General features: G+C 54.9%; 1 protein-coding gene across 2 annotated transcripts in view; it reads right to left on the reverse strand.

Moving 5' to 3' along the window:
• TP73 (tumor protein p73) overlaps window positions 1-20,980 on the reverse strand; it is a 31,316-nt gene that overhangs the window by 4,529 nt on the left and 5,807 nt on the right. The window contains exons 4-13 of one of the 2 annotated variants that reach the window (XM_030963713.1): window positions 17,766-18,011; window positions 5,967-6,153; window positions 5,758-5,873; window positions 5,132-5,241; window positions 4,097-4,239; window positions 3,325-3,413; window positions 2,892-3,016; window positions 1,778-1,932; window positions 941-1,073; window positions 127-220 (exon numbers count right to left, since the gene is read on the reverse strand). In XM_030963713.1, coding sequence (XP_030819573.1) covers window positions 127-220; window positions 941-1,073; window positions 1,778-1,932; window positions 2,892-3,016; window positions 3,325-3,413; window positions 4,097-4,239; window positions 5,132-5,241; window positions 5,758-5,873; window positions 5,967-6,153; window positions 17,766-18,011 — 1,398 coding nt within the window. The remainder of the gene's footprint in view (window positions 1-126; window positions 221-940; window positions 1,074-1,777; window positions 1,933-2,891; window positions 3,017-3,324; window positions 3,414-4,096; window positions 4,240-5,131; window positions 5,242-5,757; window positions 5,874-5,966; window positions 6,154-17,765; window positions 18,012-20,980) is intronic. The other variant, XM_030963714.1, reaches the window with a different exon arrangement.

Genomic DNA, 20,980 nt, shown 5'->3' on the forward strand with positions numbered 1-20,980 from the left:
AACACATGTTCTCTGTGAGGGGTTGGGGCACAGGTTTCCCTTCCTCCAAAACACTTTCAGTTTTGCTTTTCAGACCAACAGCTGTGGGAAACAAGTGGTAAGAACAGATCTCCCCAAAGCATTTACCTCTATGGATAGGTTCTGCAGGTGGTAAATATTCTGTAACCCTTGTGAGGTGAAATAGTCGATGCAGTTTGGACACCCCAATCCTGTTAGAAAACTGCAGAGAAAGTTTGGAAAATAAAGTTGTGGCATTAAGTTCTCATGAACAACAGCTGTGTCCCATCTCTGTGGGACAGACCATGTCAGGTGGGGGATGTGGGGAGCTCCATGGGTGCTCCACTGGCACTAAGGTCAAAGCACAGTGTGGGGTTGTGTTCATTCCTAAAACTACACATGTTTTCCTCCTGATTGTTTGAGATTTTGGCTCAGGAACTCATATAATATGAGGGAGCTCAAGCTACTGGGGAGGGGGATCAGGGCATGCCCCGGGCTCTGCCCAGTGTGGATGCTGGCCCAAGGTAGGTCTGTCAAATCATCCGTGGTCTTTTTAAAGGCCAAAACATTCAAAACCTGCAGAGCTGTTAGTGCATTTCTGATTGAAATAAGTCACATGGACTCATTTCCAGGTGTTGCTGGAAGGGGAAGGGGGAAGCTCATAGAGCTACATGCCATTGGACAGGGAGGAAAAGACCCACTTTAGGATGTACTTAATTTCCAGTTGATCAGGGATGGATTCCCAGGGAGGTGTATGAGGGCACTGGGGGTTCCTGACTGATTGGTAGCTGGGCTTTGGTTGCTCAGGTGAGAGGAGCAGCAGTGATTCCTCAGCTGGGGCCAGTGGCCAGCTGACCAGTTGCCAGACAGATGGGAAGGTTAGAGCGAGGGACACAGCCAGGAACAGAGGACAGACAGACAGGACTCCAGGTGCCTTCCCTACCTGACGAGGCTGGGGTCGGCGCTGTAGGGTGGAGGGGGGGTGCAGTGTGACCCCGACACCATGGACTGGGAGGAGTGGCCCCCGTTCATTTCTCCATTGCTCTGCATGGGGTGGCTGTTCAGCATTCCGGGTCCTGGGCAGTGGCAACAAATGCACCCATTAGAAACCACCCAAACCTGATAACCTGTGGGAACCCTGCACAGGGAATATTTCTCTGTCTGCTGTGACCCCCAGAGAAGCACTGGCTTTGACCCTCACCCATGGACAAAGCTTCCAGGACTTCAAGACCGACTAGAGTCCACAAAAGCGTGAAATAGATTATAAAGAATAGTGTAGTATGTCACTTGGGTGAGAAATTTAGGTTTGGGGATTTTTAGAATGTAGTAGATGGAGACAAGATAGAGGGCATTGGGCATTGTCCCACGATTCTTCATTTTCTGCAGTGTTGGTGGCACAGGGTGATTGGTCAAGGAAAGCTGCAGTTTTAGGTTACGTGGACAGACAAGGGATGAGTTATTGTTAGATAGGTAAAAATAAAGTGTGTTTTAAAAGTTAATTGGATGGGGCAACTTTAAAAGACCTTGCAACTGTATATCTATAGATATTTTGCAGCGCTTTTCCTGTGCTCAAAGCCTGGTGTAGATGATGCGCTGAGGTTTTGATAAGATAATAATAAACAACTAGCTGAAGACCGAAAAAATCCAGTGCATCTCGTTTTCCTGACACAGAACTGCTCCAGGAGGGTTTCCCCCAACAGGGGAACCCCCAGCCATCAATAAATCAGTAAAACCCCCACTCCTGGGGAGGGAGAGCCCAGCCTGCTGACAGAGGACATACCCATGGGGCCCAGGCTGGGCGCAGAACTGGAGCTGTGCTGGGCAGGCTGCCCCACCAGCTGGTTCACAGAGGGCAGCTTGTTGATTCCTCCTCCGTGGACTTTATTCATGGGGGAAAGGACGGGGCCGTAGGAGGAAGGTGTCTGCAGCTGGGTCCTGTTTGGGGAGGGAACACTCTGGTCACACTGGGGTGGGTGGGATGGAGCTCCCTCCCAGCCCATCCAGCCTCCCTGACAAGGGTGTTCAGGGGCTGTGGGGGTCTTGAGGGGCTGCAGGGGTCTGGGGGGCTTTAGGGGTCTCAGGGATTGTGGCAGTCTCAGGAACTGTCGGGGTCTCAGGAGCTGCAGGGGTCTTGAGGAGCTTCAGGGCTCTGGGGGACTGTAGGGATCTTAGGGATGATGGAGGCCTCAGTGAATGGTGGAGATCTCAGAACTGTGGGGGTCTCAGGAGGCTGCAGGGGCCTGGAGGATTGGGGGGTTCTCAAGGATTGAGGGTCTCAGGAGCTGTGGGGGTCTCAGGGCCCATGGGGGTCTCAGGGATTGTGGGGGTCCCAAGGGCTGTGAGGGTCTCAGGGATTGTGGGGTTCTCAGGAGGTGTGAGGGTCTCAGGAGCTGTGGGGATCTCAGGGCCTTTGGGGATCTCAGGAGCTCTGAGGGTCCCAGGGCCTGTAAAGGTCTCAGGGCCTGTGGGGGTCTCAGGGCCTATGGGGATCTCAGGGCCTATGGAGGTCTCAGGGCCTTTGGGGATCTCAGGGCCTATGGAGGTCTCAGGGCCTTTGGGGATCTCAGGGCCTGTGGGGGTCTCAGGGCCTTTGGGGATCTCAGGAGCTCTGAGGGTCCTAGGGCCTGTAAGGGTCTCAGGGCCTGTGGGGGTCTCAGGGCCTATGGGGGGTCTCAGGGCCTTTGGGGGTCTCAGGGCCTGTGGGGGTCTCAGGGCCTTTGGGGATCTCAGGAGCTCTGAGGGTCCTAGGGCCTGTAAAGGTCTCAGGGCCTGTGGGGGTCTCAGGGCCTATGGGGGGTCTCAGGGCCTTTGGGGGTCTCAGGGCCTTTGGGGGTCTCAGGGCCTATGGGGGTCTCAAGAGCTGTGGGGGTCCCGGGGGCTGGGGCAGCACTCACTGCCTCTGATGGAGCTGCTGCTGCTGCTGCCGGTAGGAATCCACCAGCTGCTGTGGGACCAGCTCCACCAGCTCCAGGCTCTCCTTTATCTTCATCAGGATCTCAAAGTTCTCCCGGCCTCGCACCTGCAGGAGGGAACAACACCAGGACTTTGCTTTATTCCTGTCCCACCTGGCTAATTCCTCATTCTCCCTTTTTTCCACCCAGATTGACTGTCACTGCAGCCAGGGATTGTTTGGGATGCCTGAATCCCTTAAACATGTGTGTCCATGGATGCTTTTGCTCCTATTCCCAAGGCCCCTGCTGTCCTACAGGAGCCTGCGCAGCCCCAACCGGCCTGACATCCCCTCCCCAAGGTGTTTCTGGCAGAGGGGACGATGTCACCTCTGTCCCAAATGGATTTCTGACCCCATTGCAGCTCACCCACACTTACAGGCACGTAGTACATCTCCTCCTCCCCATGCCTCCGTTTCTTAATGCCAGTGCCCAGCGCTGGGATGCCCTGGGGGCTCTGCTTGAAGGCTGGAAAGAGAATAGATATAGTTGTGTGTGACCATGTTCACAGGGGTCTGAGGATGAGGGAAGAGGTGAGGATCTGACTCCATGTTTCAGAAGGCTGATTTATTATTTTATGATATATATTATATTAAAACTATACTAAAAGAATAGAAGAAAAGATTTCATCAGAAGGCTGGCTAAGAATAGAAAAAGAAAGAATGATAACAAAGGCTTGTGTCTCGGACAGTCTGAGCCAGCTGACTGTGATTGGCCATTAATTAGAAACAACCACATGAGACCAATCACAGATGCACCTGTTGCATTCCACAGCAGCAGATAATCATTGTTTACATTTTATTCCTGAGGCCTCTCAGCTTCTCAGGAGGAAAAATCCTAAAGAAAAGGATTTTCCATAAAAGATGTCTCTAACAGTCATGGGAAACAGGACATGGCAGGGAGCACCTCAAGCTGTGCAGGATGCTAAAACCATTCCCTTGGGGCCTGGCATGGGAGTGTCCCTTTGTCAATAATAAATAAACATATCTGGCTATGACAGCCATGCCCAGGCTCTGTGAGGAGAGGGGTGGGGTCCAGGTTATGAGATTTAGTGGAGAAAAGTCAAAGCATCATCCCTGAGTGTGAATTTGAGCCCAGACTTGTGCAGCACAGGGATGTTGGGAGCCCCCCACCCCTGTCAGGGGACTCACTGCGCTTGTTGGCGTTGCCGTTCTTGGCCGTGCTCTCGTTCAGGGCTTGCTGCTCTCGGAAATGATCCTCGTCAGCTTTCCTGTCCCTGCCGGGACAGGCACAGATCCGCCCCTCGAAGGATCTCCTCCCCAGGACCTGCCCGCTGGGAGAACAGCACAATCAGTGGCCCTGCTCTCCCTTGGGAAGGGCAGAAACCACATCAGCGACCCTCAGCGAGCCCCTGAGCCGCTGCTCCTGGGGCAGAGGAAGGCTCCAGCTGAGCAGTCCCTGGTCCCTCCGTGCCAGCCCCTCTCCGAGCTGGCAGAGGGGAGCATTGCTGTGCAACGGGCTGGGGCTGCCCCATCCCATTTCCTGGGTCTCGGATATCTGTTGTTAATTGCAGCCCCGAGATGTGCAGGGTGTCTCTGCTTCTGCCCGTGTGGCTGAAGAACGAGTCTGGACTCTTCACTTTTCGGCCTTGAGGTTGTTTATTAATTCTTATCTATGAAATTTCCTTTCTGCCCAGCCGAGGTCTGCTCAGCAGGGCAGCCACAGGCACTCTTTGTGTGTGTGTCCTTTTATACTACAAACTACGTATAACATATTTACACTTAATTCCCAATACCTATCACCTATGTTAGTGCACAATCCCAAAGTGCCAACATCACTGCAGAAAATGGAGAACAAGAAGAAGAAGAAGAAGAAAGGCTGGACACACCCAGATTCCTCCATCTTGTCCCCACAACCCCCATACCAAAAATCCTAAAATCTACATATTCACCCTGTGATAATTTTATTATACTATTCTAACCTCTGTGACTTTCAGGTCCTCATACAAAGCTGGCAACTTGCTCCAAGGGTCAAAATCAAATCCCCAGGTGCTCTGGGCTGTGTGCCAGGGTCTCCGAGCCCCTGGCGGGGTCCTTGGCAACTCTGGACACCCGGAGGGATGCACTGAGTTCCGACACCTGGGATGCTCCCTGCAAGGGAGGGTTCCTTCCCCAGACCCTCCTGTGATGGGAGGGATGCCCATCCCTGCTCCCACAGCCACTCACTCTCTCGTCTCCAGGGTGATGATGATGAGGATGGGCCTCCTGTTCATCCCTCCCACGCAGCTGCTGTTGCACATGAAGTTGTACAGGATGGTGGTGAACTCGGTCCCCACCTGGCCAGGAAGGGAGAGAAGGTGCTGAGTGGGGAGTGATGGGGGGAGGCAGGTTGGGATCCCCGGGGAGTGAGGAAGAGGAGGGGGGAGGCAGGCTAGGATGCTCCGAGGGTGAAGAAGAGGAGGGGAGGCAGGCTGGGATCCCAGGGAGTGATGAATCAGGGCTGGACCCTCTGGCATAGGGCTGATGCTTTGGCAGGATGAGCAGGGGAACACTGGGGATGGTCCCAGCTTGAAAAAGTGGACTGTACAAGGACTGTGGGGGCACCCAGGGAAGGAGTACCTGGGTTAAGGTACTCCCTTCCACAGGTACCTGTGGAAGCACCCCAGGGGTATCCTGTTACACCCCACTGCCCAAGGCTAGGCTGCTTTGGGATGCTTCACAGGGCTGGGACCTGCAGGTTCTGGAGTGTGCCAGGGACGAGCACAGGGTGGTCTCAGACGTGCCAGGGCAAGGGGCACACTGGGCCAAGGGAGGAGGGCAGGTCCTTGTCCCCACCACGAGCAGCCAGGTACCTGCGGGGGCTCGTAGGGCACCATCACGCTCTGCCGCCCCGTCACAGGGTCATCCACGTACTGGGACAGGTTGTTGCCTTCCACCCGGATGAGGTGGCTGGCAGGGGCTGACTGGCCTGCAAGGAAAACCTCCAGTTAGAGCCATGGCTGCCCAGGGTGCTCATCCTGAGCACAGGAGGGCGGTGACACCAGGGACACGCAGCCCTCACCGTCGTTGAAGTCGCGGCCCAGCTCGTGGTTGGGGCAGCGTTTCACCACCTCGGTGACGTGCTCTGCCTTCTTGTAGACAGGCATGGCCCGGATGATGGTGCCCGGGGGTGGTGAGGTGGACACCTTGATCTGGATGGGGCATGTCTTGGCAATCTGACAGTAGAGCTTCTTCAGCAGCGGGGAGTACTGGAAAACAGGAGACATCTCTCAGGTGAGCATCCCTGGTGGGTGGAGGGTGCTGCCCCATCCACCCTCGGCTTCCTCTGCTGCTCTGATGTAAAGGCAAGGCTTCCTTCTCTTCCCTTTCCCTGGAAATGTTGAAATCTGGCAATTTCACTCATATAAACCAGATAGAGCCACCTCTTGGGGCAGGGAAGGGTTTCCCACGTGGGCAAGGGCTCTGCCAGAGCAGGGCATCACTGCACTGAGACAGAGGGGATCTCATGGAAAACAGGAGACATCCCTCAGGTGAGCATCCATTGGTGGGGTGGAGGGTGCTGCCCCGTCCAACCTCAGCTTCCTCTGCTGCTCTGGTGTAAAGGCAAGGCTTCCTTCTCTTCCCTTTCCCTGGAAATGTTGAAATCTGGCAATTTCACCCACACTATGTTTCCATGTAAACCGGATACAGCCACCTCTTGGGGCAGGGAAGGGTTTCTCAGGTAGGCAAGAGCTCTGGCACCACTGCACTGAGACAGAGGGAATCTCACTGAAAATCAGCAAAACCCTCGTTTGTGCATCACTCAGCTCATTCTGGAAACATTCCTGAGTCTGTTCACACACACAGAGCACTCAGGGCACTGACACAGCACAGCCTGAGGAAATCATGCTTGGTGCCATCAGCAGTGTCACAGCTAATGGAGTTTAGTTCTGACACAGATGTGTTTGTCCTGATCCTGACTCAATCCTTTGCAGCAGCAGTGGTTCATGGAGGGGACAGGGTAGGGACAGGATGGGGACAACTGCCTGGGCTGGCTGTGGGAGGAGGATGCTCTGTGGCAGTGCCAGCAGTCACTCCTGAGTAGAAAATGGTGTGTGGCCAGCAAATTCCTCCCCTGGGCTTTGCTTGGTGGCAAACTTGTCTCACAAGGCCCTTGGATGGGGGAAGCTCTGGGAGCTGCAGCGTGTGCCCCTCCAGAGCAGGGCTGGGGAAGGAGAGCCTGTCCTTCACCTTCCAGGAACTGCCCAGGCGTGGGGATGTGCGATTCCCTTCCACCCCAGCCGTGCCATGCTGTTTTCCACCTCGCAAGGAATGTGTTTGCTATACACCAGCCCACCCCTGTGCTCGGAGCAGCCCGTCCCTGCATGGCAGGGCATGTTCCTGCTCCAGGTATTTTATCTCATCCCCACAACACAGCGCCCGGTGCCAAAAAAATACCACCGTGCAGAGCCTTTGTGGGGATGTTAAAGCTTGTCCTGAGCCATCCAAATACAGGTGTGCCAAGGGCAGGCTCTGCTCTCCCCGTGCCAGGCGGTTCCTGAGCTGGGGCTGCCCAAAACAGGGGCTCAGCACAGGGCTGGAGGGTGTTGAGGGGCTCAGTGATGGCTCAGCCCCCACTTTTCCTGGCTGTGAGCATGTCCCAGTGCAGCTGTGGGTCAGGCAGGAGGGATTTGTGTCTCCCAGTCCTGCTGCCCTGGCTGCAGGAGTACATCCACCCATGGCTGAGCGAGCTGCTCCCACCCCCAGGACTGGGACAGGGCAAATAAGAGAAACCATTGCCAGGTTTGTCTCATTCAGGTGGTCTCTGTGGAAGTTCTGGGAAGACATAAAGGGCAGAGGATCCGCCAAGGCAAACAGCAGCAGCTCCTGCAGCTCCTCCAGCACTGCACTGGTGGTGGCCAGCTGCAGGTACCAGCTCACTGGTGTGTCCTGGGTGTCCCAAGATCAGAACCTGCTCAGTGCTGGGGAAGCAGGAAGATGCTGTGGTCACTGGGGGGTGGTGACTGAAAGGTGCAACATGCACTTGAACCCGACAACAAGAATTAATCCTTATTTTTGTAGGCACTTGGACTCACCCAACAAGAGAGGAAGCTTGGAAACCCCTACCGAAATCCCCAAATTTTGCACTCATACCGGATGATGCTGACTACACCTTGACTCCATGGCCAGCTTGGCTTCCTGGGTGTGATCCTGCATCCCCAGCAGGGATTCCCAGGGATCAGGTCTGAGCTGGAAGCGTGGGCTCCACTCACAACGTGGTGACTCTGCTCTGCCTGGCTGGAAACTCCCCTGTGGCTGCAGCCCACGGGACCCACTCACCCACCACGATGGGGTTTAACACCCTGGTTTAGAGGAGCCACCATGGCAAAACAAGGGTTATTTGGAGGGGGCTCTTCCTTGCCAGGTGTTAAAATACTGACAACTCCTGTCAAAGGATCTTTTCATGTAGACATTCCCGGGCAGCCCTCAACACGCCTGGGAACTATAACTGCTCTGGAAGAGCAGAGGTGCATTATGGCAAGTTCTTTGGTAACAAATTCTCTCATTATACCATGTTATGACATGGATAAATCTCTGTTAAATAGCAGAGTGATGCCCTGCAGGGGGAAGGCGGCCTCTCCGTGCAGACTTGCCTCTGCTGATAACCTTATCATGTCCCAACAGCTCCGGGATCGCCTTCAAAGATCCCTCCACAATAACAAACTATTCTTTTAAGGAACTCCCTGCTGATAATTCTGGGCAAGAAAAGTCCAGGCTGAGCCCTGGGCGGCCGTGCTGCTGATTCCTCTCCCTGTGGAGCCGTCCTGTGCCCATCCCCAGCTGCAGCCAGGGCTGAGAGATCCCACAGAGCCAGGCTGCTCATGGCCACCAGGACAACAAACATTGTGGTTTTGGGATGCCAGGAGGTTCTGCATGCCCAGCTTGGCAATGCACTCTCTGTAAGGGACAGCAAAACCTGCACTGTGTAGAGTGTCCCTGAGCAGACACCTCTCTCCTCCATTATCTGTATTTGATAATTATTGGCCCCATGCACATCTCTGCTGGGCTCTGCTGCATCACCTGAGGTGCTGGTACCTCCCAGCACAGCCATACCCTGCACAGCACCCTGCAGGGACCAGAGGCACCATGTGCTGCTCAAGTGTGACATGAAGCAGTGGCAGAGCAGAACCCAGAGATCAAAATGCTGGGATTTAATCTCAAACCAGCACTGCTGCTTTGGCTCTCTGTGTGCCATGGCTGTGTTCCTGCCACCTGCTCACCCACATCCTTCCCATTCTGCAGTGTTTAGACAAAGTGACCTCTCAGGACCGGCCACATGTGACAGTCAAAGCTCAGGTCGCTTGAGCTGTGGCCAGCTTGCTGCCGGGCATAGCAACAACTTTTTGGGGCACCTGAACCCCTTCCTGGCACGTCCAGACCTCAGCTCCAGGATTCCTTTCACATCTACAAAGAAGCCAGGGTGTGTTCTGCCCTGAGCATCTCCTGTCTGTGTCTCCACACCCTTTTCTACCCTGGGGACCTCTGGTGTCTGTCTCCACAGTTACATTAGGACTCAGGTCATTTCTGTTCCTGGAAAACATTGGAGACTGTCTGTTATTGAGTATTACCATGTGTTTGAGGAACAAAAATGGTTTCTGTGGCTTGTGGATGCAGGGTTGCTTGAACCAACACACAAAGCAGCAGCAGCACTGACAATCTCCCCTGGAGCCTATGGAAAAACACAGAACCTCTATTCCTTTGGGATTTCCTGCAGCTTTCAGTGTTGCCCTCAGCTTCTGGGCTGATACTGTGACACCAGCTCTGTCTCTGTCCCTCCTCTGCTATTCCTGTCTGTTCAGAGTACCAGGAATAAGCCAAAAAATGGAAAAACCAAATTATTTAACTCCTAGCAGCCTATCAGCTCTAAGCTCTGTTTCCCCAAGAGCTTGGTACCACAAAGGGCCTTCGGATGTGTTTGAAATCCAGCTGCTTTTTGGGTGAGATGAGACCATGCTGCACCACTGCCAGATGGAACAGGACATAAACCAGTCACCAGGACTGGTGCCAGGACATAAACCAGTCACCCCATGGTGCCACTGGCCACTGTGAGGCTTCACCATGGTTATCCTGGCGCTGCTGCCCCAAGGAAATGTTCTGGACACCACAAGATTCCACTGAGGGAATGCCCCACAATGGCTTCTGGATGTGGACCCTCAGCATCCATCACTGCCCACCCCTAAGAGAGGCCCAGGAGATGGCTCCAGAGGCTGCTCAGCCCCAGGGCTGCCTCTCCATGTAAGAAATGAGCAGGGAGAGGTGGTTTTCCCTATGGATGCTGACAGCCTCACACAAAAAATAACCTGAATCCTCTGCTGGAAAGCCTTCCTGGCCAAGTCCATCTCGCCCGGCCGTCCCTGGGCAGCAGAACCGCTAGGAGGATGTGTCCCAACAGATTTGGAGCTGATAAAATCTTATTTATCTTCAACTGTTGACACCTAAGCGTCTAGACTTGCCTGTTGGGGAAGGCGCAGGCAAGGCCTCCTTTCCCTCTAGAAGGAAATGATTTGCTCAACAATTGCTTTTTCCACAAATCCTCCCCTCCTCCTCTTCTCCTACATTCCAGGCTTCTCATTAGCTTTACTCAAGACGTGTCCAGGACTGCAGTCAATGGATCCCCAATAAAGCCACTGGCCTGGCAAGGGAGAGAGAAAGAAAAGCGCTGCCTCCGGCTGCTAATTTCCTTGCACTCCCCAGCAAGCAGCTGCAGAGCTGCATCCTGGGACAGGTTGGGGCAGATCTCAGGCGAGAGGTGATAATAACGTGTCTGTCATCTTCCCCAGACATGTAGCATCTTGCAAACCGCAAATACCGTTAACCGGCTCGGACGAATCTGTTACGACAGATCCTGGAAGACGTGCCGGCAGCACAGCTAATTTTTTTTTTTTTCTCTCTCTCTCCGTCTAATTTTTTTTTAATAACTATTTTTTAATCACCAGCCTGTAAACTCCTCACTGAGCTGGAAATTCCTCCCTGAGCTACTTTGTTGCTCATTTACTACGAGCCAGGTTTGAGTACGGCTGGTGGTTGAGAGGAGAGGGGAGTGTCCAGCAGGGCCTGAGGGACCTGTCCAGCACACAGGTGGGCTGAACAGGGGGATATTGCCCTGGGGATGGCTGTAAGAGGCACCCTGGTGCCCTGGGCCTCCAGTTCCTGCACCACAGTGCTGATGGATTGGGGTGATGGCCATAGGGATGCCCCAAAACGCATCTCTCTGTGCCTCCAGTCTCTGCACCACAGCAGTGATGGATTGGGGTGATGGCCATAAAGGATGTCCCAAAATTCACCTCCTTGTGCCTCCAGTCACTGCACCACAGCAGTGATGGATTGGGGTGATGGCCATAGGGATGCCCCAAAACCCATCTCCCCACATCTCCATTCCCTGTGCCACAATAATGATGGGTTGGGGTGATGGCCATAAGAAATGCCCCAAAACCCATCTCCCCATGTCTCCATTCCCTGTGCCACAATAATGATGAAGTGATGGCCATAGGGATTCCCCAAAACCCATCTCCCCATGTCTCCAGTCCCTGCACCACAGCAGTGATGGGTTGGGGTGATGGCCATGAGGGATGGCCCAACACTCACCTCTCTGTGGTCCCAGTCCCATGGCAGCAATGCCTTGGGGTGATACCAAGCCACCACCAGCTGTGCCCAGCACAAGGGGTCTCAAGGCACTCAGCAGAGCCCCCTGATCACCCCAGCCATCATCAGCTCTGCCCCCCACAGGTCCCCCAGCCCTACAGACCGCTGATGTCTTGGGGCCCTGCAGCAGAACAGCACAAGGAGGCTCCCTGTGCTCCAGCCTGTGTTCTTCTACCTTAATTAGCATGCCATTGCTGCTAATTAAAATTCCTTGGTTCATCCCCAAAGGACTCCTCTCCCTGCCTTCCCCAGTGAGCACATCCTTAAAATAACTTCCAGCGGGGATCTCTCTCACTCACTGCTGATCCAGCGCTGGCACTCTGAGGGTTTAATCTCTTCTGGTAGGTCTGACTCCCTCTGTGTGGTGGATACTCGGATCCCCCGTCCAAGCCAAGCCTGGAGCTCCCTCCCACTCAAAAAAGGAAGCCACAAATCCAGCAAGGAGGCTACTTCACACTGCCAAGGGTGCAGGGAGCAGGCTGGGAGGAGAGGGAAGGGAAAAGGAGGCTGAGTTGGCCTTGGGAGTTGCTGCTGGGAAGGAAATGTGAAAACCAGCACAGCAAGAGCAGGATTTAGGGGGAAACCACGGGCTCTGGAGCATCCCAGGAGGGCTGTGCCATGCAGGAGGGGCTGCCCCTCTGCCCTCTCTCAGCCACTGCCTGGGGTGGGCACGGGCAGCGTGTGGGTTTGCCAAGGGCACACCAGCATCCTCTCCCCCTCCCATGCAGCAGAGATCAGGGCTCCCAGCCCTCTCCCACCTCTCCTGCCAGGGAGCTTTGCCCTCCCCATGGAGCAGCACTGCCAGGAAGCCATTCCCTTGACCTGTGCATACCAGACACGTTCGAGATAGTGGAACTGATAGCGGGATCGTGTTGGAACATCACACACCGAATTCCTTTGCCTTTTTTCTTAATTCCATTGTGTCTGCAGCTCCTGGAGCCTCATCCACACCCCGAGAGAGCTGGTGGAAAGCCTCCAGTGGTTGGCTTCGATGGGCTCTGGAGCAGGCTGGTGCTGAGGTTGCTTTCCTGCTTCTGGCACGCCAAAATATCCACGCTCATCTGCACAGCTACTCAGGGTGTCCCCAGCTGTTTCTGCCCAAATCATCTCCAGGCCATGGCTGCTGGACAGCAACCTCCCTGGGATATGGGAAGGCAACAGAATTTGCAGAGGGGGTTTGTGGTACAGAGATGCTCCTGAAGAATTTTCCCTCCTCTTCATATCTACCTCTACCCCAAAAAGCCACAGACAGTGACCAGCAAGGGCAGAACCTGCCTCCCATTCTCCTCATTCAGTCAGGACCAGAGAAAGCATTTCAGCTCCCCTGTGCTCATGCTCCAGCTGCAAGATCTATCAAGCAAGTGGACCCAGCTCCACGCTGCCATCTCCCACTGGCTGGGCACTGCCATGCAGCCTGGTTCGCTGTGGGTGACTGCTGGGCAGCCATCCACGGGAGCAGGAGCAGCTCTCCTCCTGTCCAGCCTTCCCCTCGCAGGCTCTTTTCTCCCCGAAACAGCAACAAGACGACCCCGGGTGTAGTTCCATGGATATATCAGAGACCCTCCCTGCCTGCCTGCTCGGGGGTTTGTCCATCTCCCCCCGGCTCCAGGAGCCCCACACCGAGTCGAGCCCCCACGTCCTGGCCGCGGGAAGCCAAAGACCCCATTAACACCTCCGCAGCTCTGGCACATGCGAACAGCGCTCCGCCGCCAACCCGACTTGAGAAAAATCCTAATTATCCGTCAGTTACCAGCTGGCTGGCGTGGCGAGGGGCTGCGGCGAGAAAACCACGGCGATGGGCTGCTGCGGCTGCAGCGTGTCCGGGCAGCGCCGGGCAGCGGGGCCGCGGTGCCGCCGGGGCTGGGCAGGATGCCGGCGTGCCCCGGCTTGCCGTGCCGCAGCTCCCGGGGCTCTACCTGCCCGAGGGGGGCTCCCAACCCGCAGGGAAAAGCTTATTTTTGGCATCTGGCCGTTGCTCTCTGCGATAAGAAGGCCATTAAAAATGAAAAGGGAGGTGGGAGCAGCTTGGAGGGCTTCCCACGGGATGGGCGGCGCGGATGCTGCTGTCCAGGGCTGGGGACACCAATGTCACCCGTCACTGCTCAGAGTGCCTCTGCCAGGACAGAGATGGGTAATGTCAGTCCCAAGGCTTCTCCATTCACCTCTTTTCTAAAATTAGAAAATTGGCATTTTGAAGCAAGCGAGAGCAGCTGGTGATGTTCTGCTCCCGCTGCCCTCACTGCTACCCTCAGACCCCAAATGATGTTCTGCTCCCGCTGCCCACACTGCTACCCTCAGACCCCTGATGATGTTCTGCTCCCACTGCCCACACTGCTACCCTCAGACCCCTGATGATGTTCTGGTCCCACTGTTACCCTCAGACCCCCGATGATGTGCTGCTCTCACTGCCCACACTGCTACCCTCAGACCCCTAATGACGTTCTGGTCCCACTGTTACCCTCAGACCCCTTCCTCCTCCTCCTGCATTGAGTCAGGGGTGTCTGCTAAAGCACATCTTATCTCTGGAGAGATATGCAGACTCCTCATTTGAATCCTTCAGGAGTTGGGAGAATCCACCACATTCCTTGCTAAATTGTTCCTATGGTTAATTATCCTCACTGCTAAAAAAAAAATAAATATATACCTCCTTGTTTCTAGTCTGAATTTGCCTGGCTTCAGCTTCCAAGTGCTGGATCTCATTATGTCTTTTGCTATTAGATTAAAGAACTGGCTGCTATCAGGAACCATCTCCTGGGCACACCATGATCGAGCCCCCTTGCCCTTCTTGGGGGGAACTTCATGCAGAACATTTCTGTGGTATTGCTCTACAAGGCATGTGACAAACTGTTCATTTTCTTCACATCTCCCTCCCAGGCCATGTCTGTTTTGTCAATAGAGGGTTTGAAGTGTGGGCAGGAGCACCATGTATGGAAAGGGCTTGGGGACACCCCTGCCCAGGTGACACTGATTTGCCCAGCCCTGCAGAGCAAGGGCTCGTCCAGCACCCTACAGGGGCCAGCTCACCTGGTCCTTAGGAGCTCTCAGTGAGGGAGAATGGGTAATGCCACATCTCCCAGAGGGATTCAAGTCAAAACCCTTCAAAACCAGGAGGCCACTGGGCTACACACTTCCATCAACCAAAGCTCGTGACTATATCAAAAAATGATGCCAAAACTTTTGACAAGATGACTCACACGAACCATTTGTGTTGGCATTGCCTGCTCACGGGCTGTCCTTTCCTCTGTGGTCAGATCCTCCATGATTCAACCCCAGATTGCAAGAGACCTTCAGCTGAGGCTCCTTCCAGTGCAGCAGAGCCCTCGCTGATCCAAAATGCTGCCCAGAGTGTTGGCTCTGCCCAGCTTGTGGTCAGTGCTTGGTGGCAATTGCTCAACCATCCTGGCATGGATTATTGGGTGCAGCAAAGCTCAGGGTATCCAAAAGCCACGAGGCTTCCCCAGGAGGAACAGGCTGGGTTGGTTCTTCCCAAGGGCTGCCCCAAAGCAGAGCACCAGGATGGTTGGTGCTGCTGTGCTTGGTGTGGCCATCACTGCTCTGTCAAATGTCCCTTTCTGTCCCCAGCTCTGCTGACCAGACATTTCCCTTCCCTTCCCTGCATTCCCCAATGGCTTTTCCTTACCTTGGGTGTGTGTTCCCAGCTCGTGTGGAGGCTCACACAGTGTTATTTGTGAATTCATTGACAACATAAAACACATTTGTTTTGCTGAGCTCCTTTCTCCATTAAGCCAGGATGAACTCTCAGGTGTGGCAGTGGCACTGCAGAGCTCACAATGAGCTGGAGGAAGGCATTGGCCTCATCTTCCAGCCCTGACCATGTCTGTGACAGCCCCAGCCATGAGAACACCAGGAGGACACCAGGAGGACAGGGAGTGACACCAGCTGTCACTGCAGCAGGACCATTTCTCATGTTGGCACCTTGGCAAGCTGGACATGCTGCACCCGCCTTGGCAATCCTGCAGGACTCACTGCTGCAAATGAAACATCCCCTGTGCTCTCCAGGGTGCCAGATGCTGCCAACCCACTGCTGCTCTCCACCAGGCTCAGCCCCAGTGCAGGTGGGCACTGGCCCTGCAGCCAACCTGCTCTGGGGGATGCAGCCATGCCAGCATTGTGGCTCAGAGGGCCACACACCTCTGAGTGTCCTCCCAAGTGTTTAGGTCACCTCAGGCATTCAAATCCTCATTGTGGATCCTTCCCAAGACCCCTCATTGCAGCCGTGGGTGGGTGCATCCTCCAGAGATGCTCCCAGCCACCCCTGGAATGAGCCCATTCTCCGGGCAGCTCCCAGGTCCAGCTGCTCCCCCGAGGCTGGGAGGAAATCGTGTGGCACTGCCTGCCCTGAACTCCCACAAAGGCTTGGGAAAAACAGCCACATCCTGTCCTGGTGAGCCGAGCTCCCAGCGGGACACAGCTACAGGAGAACAGTCAGCACAGGGTGATGCGAGACAGCCTGAGCTCCCTTTAGAGCTGTGGAAAGATCCCGGGGAATGGGATGGCTCTAAGGAGGGGAGCCCTGCTGCACTGGGTCTGCTCCACCCCAAAACCGTCCCGCTCCTAGCTGGGGACAGTGGCAAGCGAGCACCGGGCACGTTCTGGCCCCCATCCCTGCGTGCCGGGGCAGCGCACGCTGCAGTGCCTGGTTTCGGTTTCCATTGGGACGCTTTAGGATGGGAATGCCTCCCTGCCCTGGGCAGGTCCTGTGCAGCTTTACCTGCGGCCGACAGGAGTTATCCATCCCCCAGCAGGGACAGGAGCGGGCTGGAATCGCATCCTGCCCGAGGACCTCCGCTTTACTCACTTCCCAATGAAATGCCGCAAGGGGAGAAAGTGGGAAGAGCGGAGATTTAACCACCCTTGAGAGGGCAGGGCGCTCAACCACGGCGCTGTCCCGAGTCCCCGGTCCTGTGAAGCACCAGGAGAAGCTGCTGGACTGCACCAGCCGGGAATTCTGATTTCAAACGCCCGATCGCTGCTGCTTTCCCACTGTAGCACCCATTGGTTTCGGCAGGGCACGGCCCCGGCGCAGCGGAGCTGCCGGAGCCCGTCCCTGTCCCGCATCCTCCCCAGCACAGCCGGGAGCATCCCGACGGCCGCTGCCCGGGGTGTCCCTGCACGACAGCATCCGAGGTGCTCTCTGTCTCCCGCAGGAGGGACTCTATTGGCAATCAAACACGTCACCCTCCTCAAACAAAGGTCATTGTCACACCCGGGGCTTAAATACCGCTGGGCTGCTCTGCCCGTTCCATGACAATGTCAAACCGCAATGTTCCCCGGAGGGAATTCTGCTGTTCCTGAGGGGTGTCAGTGGTCCCATCCCAACCTTGCTGCTCTGCCAGTGCTTCCCGGAGGAGAAAACCCGCTGGAGCACGGTCAGCAGCTCCCTCAGAGGCCCTATGGGATTCACACTTGTGCCACTGCCCACAAATCCTTAAAAATGCCACGCTGAGCCAGCAGCAGGGCTGAGAATTTAGGACTTTTTGCCACAAAAAGCAGAGCAGCTTTTTGTGCTCTGCCCGGCTCCTGGGTGCCTGCTCGCACAGCTGTCCCGTGCCGAGGAGCAAACCTGCATCCCCGCTCCCGAGGGACAGCGGGGGCTGTGCAGCCACCCCTGCGGGCATCGAAACCTGCTGCGCTTAAAATGCTGCTCGGTTATTTGCTGTGACTTGGAGGGATTAAGTTACTCCTCTAAACCGGGATGGAGAAGGATTGTAAATGACATTTTACAGCACAGCTGTAAACGGCATTCACAGCACAGCTATGGACAGTGCCGGCAGACACCAGCAAAGGTCCCTCTCACCCACGGCCTCGCCTCTGACAGCACCCGCTGGCAAATACGCCGGGAAACACCGTGGGAGCAAAGCAGGTACCTCCCCGGGACGGAGAACATTTACCCACAATTTAGGGAACCGCCACGAGACAAGTGACATCCAACCGCTGTCCTTCACACCCCTTTGGGAGAAACCCCTTGGAAAGCAAGCAGGGATGTTTCCAGCACGCTTCCCTTCCCAGGGCCGCCACCTGTGCCCGCGAAGTCTCCATCAGTGGTGGCTGCATCCCGTGTCACCTCCCCACCGCCACCACTTCGGGTGCTGGCGGTGAGGACCCGCTCGGCCGCGCTGAGCATCTCCCCAAGCCAAGGCAGAAGAGCAAAACTCACGGTCCAGGTGGCTGATTTGGCGGTGCTGGATTGCTGGAAGGTCACCTCGAAGTGGTGGGGACCAGGGTAGTCGGTGTTGGAGGGGATGACGGGCGCCGGGGACATAGCGTCGAAGGTAGAGCTGGGCTGCGAGTAGGGCGAGTGCGTTGGGACATTGGAGGTGTGCTCGGAGCTGTAGGGGCTGGTGGAGGCTGCTCTGCTGCCGATGCTCTGATCCATGCTGCTGTTCAGCAAATTGAACTGGGACTGGAGGAAGGGAAAAGGGGAGGAGGGAAAAAAAAAAAAAAAGAAAACACCAGCCAGTTTAGAGACGGGGAAACCTCAGGCACCTTTCTGCAGGGCTGGGGTGTCCTGTTACAGCCTCCTTAAAGGGCCAGCGTGCGGGAGGGGAGTCAAAGGAGCTGGTCTGGGTGGCTCGGCTTTTCTGACAGGTCGCCACTTGTGTGAGGGATGGAACCCGTGTGCTTAAATCACCCGAGCGAGGTGCCCCAAACCCGGATTTCTGGAGCACCTGCCTCGGGAAAGCCACGCTTCTGGCAGTGGGGAGAGGGCAGGGATGCGGTGGGGTTTGCTCAGGTGTGGGAGATGTCCCGCTGCAGGTGGGGAGGGACAGCCCTGTCCTGCACGCAGGGCTCTGTCCCTTCCAGCAGCCAGAGTGTCACAGCTCGGCGAAGCCACCCTCAAGGTGAGCACCAGTCCCTGGCCATGACACTGCTCCATCACCACGGCCATTCCCCATTTCCCAACCTCTTTTCCAGCCTGTCCTGGTGTGTTCACCAGTCACTTACACACACCCACCGACTGCTCCTGGGAGTGCTTCCCTGAGCCCTGAGCAGTGGTTTGTAGCTGGTTTCCCAGCGGGATGGCTGCTCCCAGCTCTAATTTGGGCAAAACCTCAAACCTACAAAGCAGGAGGCTGTGATGCACAGCACTGCAGCAAAGTCACAGGGCAAACAGACCCACTTAGGCAGGTCCTGGCTCTTATTCCAGACCTGTTGGACCAAATCATGACTTTTTACAATTTTTTCCTTATTCCTCTTCTGATCAATTACTGTCAGATTCTTCCAATAAGAGCTGACAGCTCCTTTACCCACAGGCGCAGCCCAAGCACAGCGACATTCCCAAGAGCCGTGTGGCTAAAGAAATCTTAGCATTTCCTTAGAAAATCAGACTCAAATACAACTGTTTCTCAGATGAAGTGGGATGGGGTTTTCCCCCAGAAATCTGCAATTCCCGGGTTTTTTTCCCCCAGAAATCTGCAATTCCTGGGTTTTTTTCCCCCAGAAATCTGCAATTCCTGTTTTTTTCCCCCCAGAAATCTGCAATTCCCAAATTGCTCAGGGATAGGTTTTTTCCCCCAGAAATCTGCAATTCCCATTTTTTTTTCCCCAGAAATCTGCAATTCTTGGGGTTTTTCCCCCAGAAATCTGCAATTCCTGAATTGCTCAGGGGATGGGTTTTTCCCCCATAAATCTGCAATTCCCAGGTTTTTCCCCCCAGAAATCTGCAATTCCCATTTTTTTTCCCCCAGAAATCTGCAATTCCTGAATTGTTCAGGGGATGGGTTTTTCCCCCAGAAATCTGCAATTCCTGTTTTTTTCCCCCCAGAAATCTGCAATTCCCAAATTGCTCAGGGATAGGTTTTTCCCCCAGAAATCTGCAATTCCCGTTTTTTTTTTCCCCAGAAATCTGCAATTCCCTGTTTTTTTCCCCAGAAATCTAAAATTCCCGAATTGCTCAGGGGATGGTTTTTTTTCCCCCAGAGATCTGCAATTCCCAGGGTTTTTTCCCCCAGAAATCTGCAATTCCCAAGGTTTTTTCCCCCAGAAATCTGCAATTCCCGGGGTTTTTTCCCCGAGAAATCTGCAAATCCCGTTTTTTTTTTTTTTTTCCCCAGAAACCTGCAATCCCCAAATTGCTCAGGGGATGGGCTTTTTTTTTCCCCAGAAATCTGCAATTCCTGGGTTTTCCCCCCAGAAATCTGCAATTCCTGAATTGCTCAGGGGATGGGTTTTCCCCCCCGAAATCTGCAATTCCCAGTTTGTTTGGTTTTTTTTTTTTCCCAGAAATCTGCAATTCCTGCGTTTTTTCCCCTAGAAATCTGCAATTCCCAGGTTGGTTTTTTCCCCCAGAAATCTGCAATTCCTGAATCGCTCTCACCCTGCAGCCGCAGAGGCTGTGGCAGTGCTGGTGACCATGCACAGTGTCGGGTGCATTGCCATGTGTCACCCTGGCTCCTGGCATCGCAGCAGGGACACAATCCCTCTGGATTGCTCTTGTCCCTGTCCCCAGCACCTCTGGGAAGCCAAGAGCCATGAAGCAGCTGTGGGCACAGCCAGCAGGCTCAGCCTTCTCCAAAGGGCTGCAAGGCTCACGGCTCAGGAATCAGGAAACGTGTTTTAACTTGGGATCCCAACCTCACCCAGCCCTCTTCGATGTGGAATGGTTTAAAGGCAATCATCCTTCTCCAGGAAAGTTCTCCTGTTGCCTGCATCTCTCACAAGGTCGTTGGAGCCTGTGACTAACTGGAGGAATGCTGAACAAGATCTGGCTTGCTTTTACGCATCCAGCCATTTTCTCCCCTAAAATATGCGCCTAAATCCCTCTATTCCTCCTCACAGCTCTATAAATAGCCCAGCCAAAGACAAGCCAAGCTCTCCTTAATCCAGGCTTCATCTGGAGAAAAAAACTTATGAGAAACTCTGGCAAAACAGGCACGTTAGGAAAGCTCTTGCCATCCAACTGGGAAATGCAGCTGCTGCGGGGACTGCAGGCAGGGCAGAGCCCCTGAGGTGGCACAGGCAAAGCTGAGGGATGAGCAGGAGAACAGCAGCAAGGGAAAAGGGATTGCTGCTGGATGGGGCTGCTCAGAGCCCAGCTGATCCAGGAGCATCAGGGCTGAGCTGTTTTGTTCCCATCCTGAGGCAGGAGCGTTCATGGCTGAAGCCTGCGGCTGTGAATGGGCAGGTGAATGGGGACCTGCCACAGAAGGGAGCATCCCGAGCTCTGTGTGGGAGAAAGCCTTCCCTTAGGAAGCATGGTGAGATGTGAGACCCAGGGTGTCACCTCTGCCAGGCTGGGCTGCCTTAGCACAGAGCAGGAGGCAGCACCCTGAGTGCCCCCAGACTTTGGGAATCTGCTGGTGGAGAGACCCAGAATCAGGTGCGTGGGCAAAACCCCAGACTTGCTGCTCAAAATTGATGCAAAACCCCAGA

This window comes from Camarhynchus parvulus, chromosome 21 (assembly GCF_901933205.1).
Source record: "Camarhynchus parvulus chromosome 21, STF_HiC, whole genome shotgun sequence".
Lineage (NCBI taxonomy): Eukaryota > Metazoa > Chordata > Aves > Passeriformes > Thraupidae > Camarhynchus > Camarhynchus parvulus.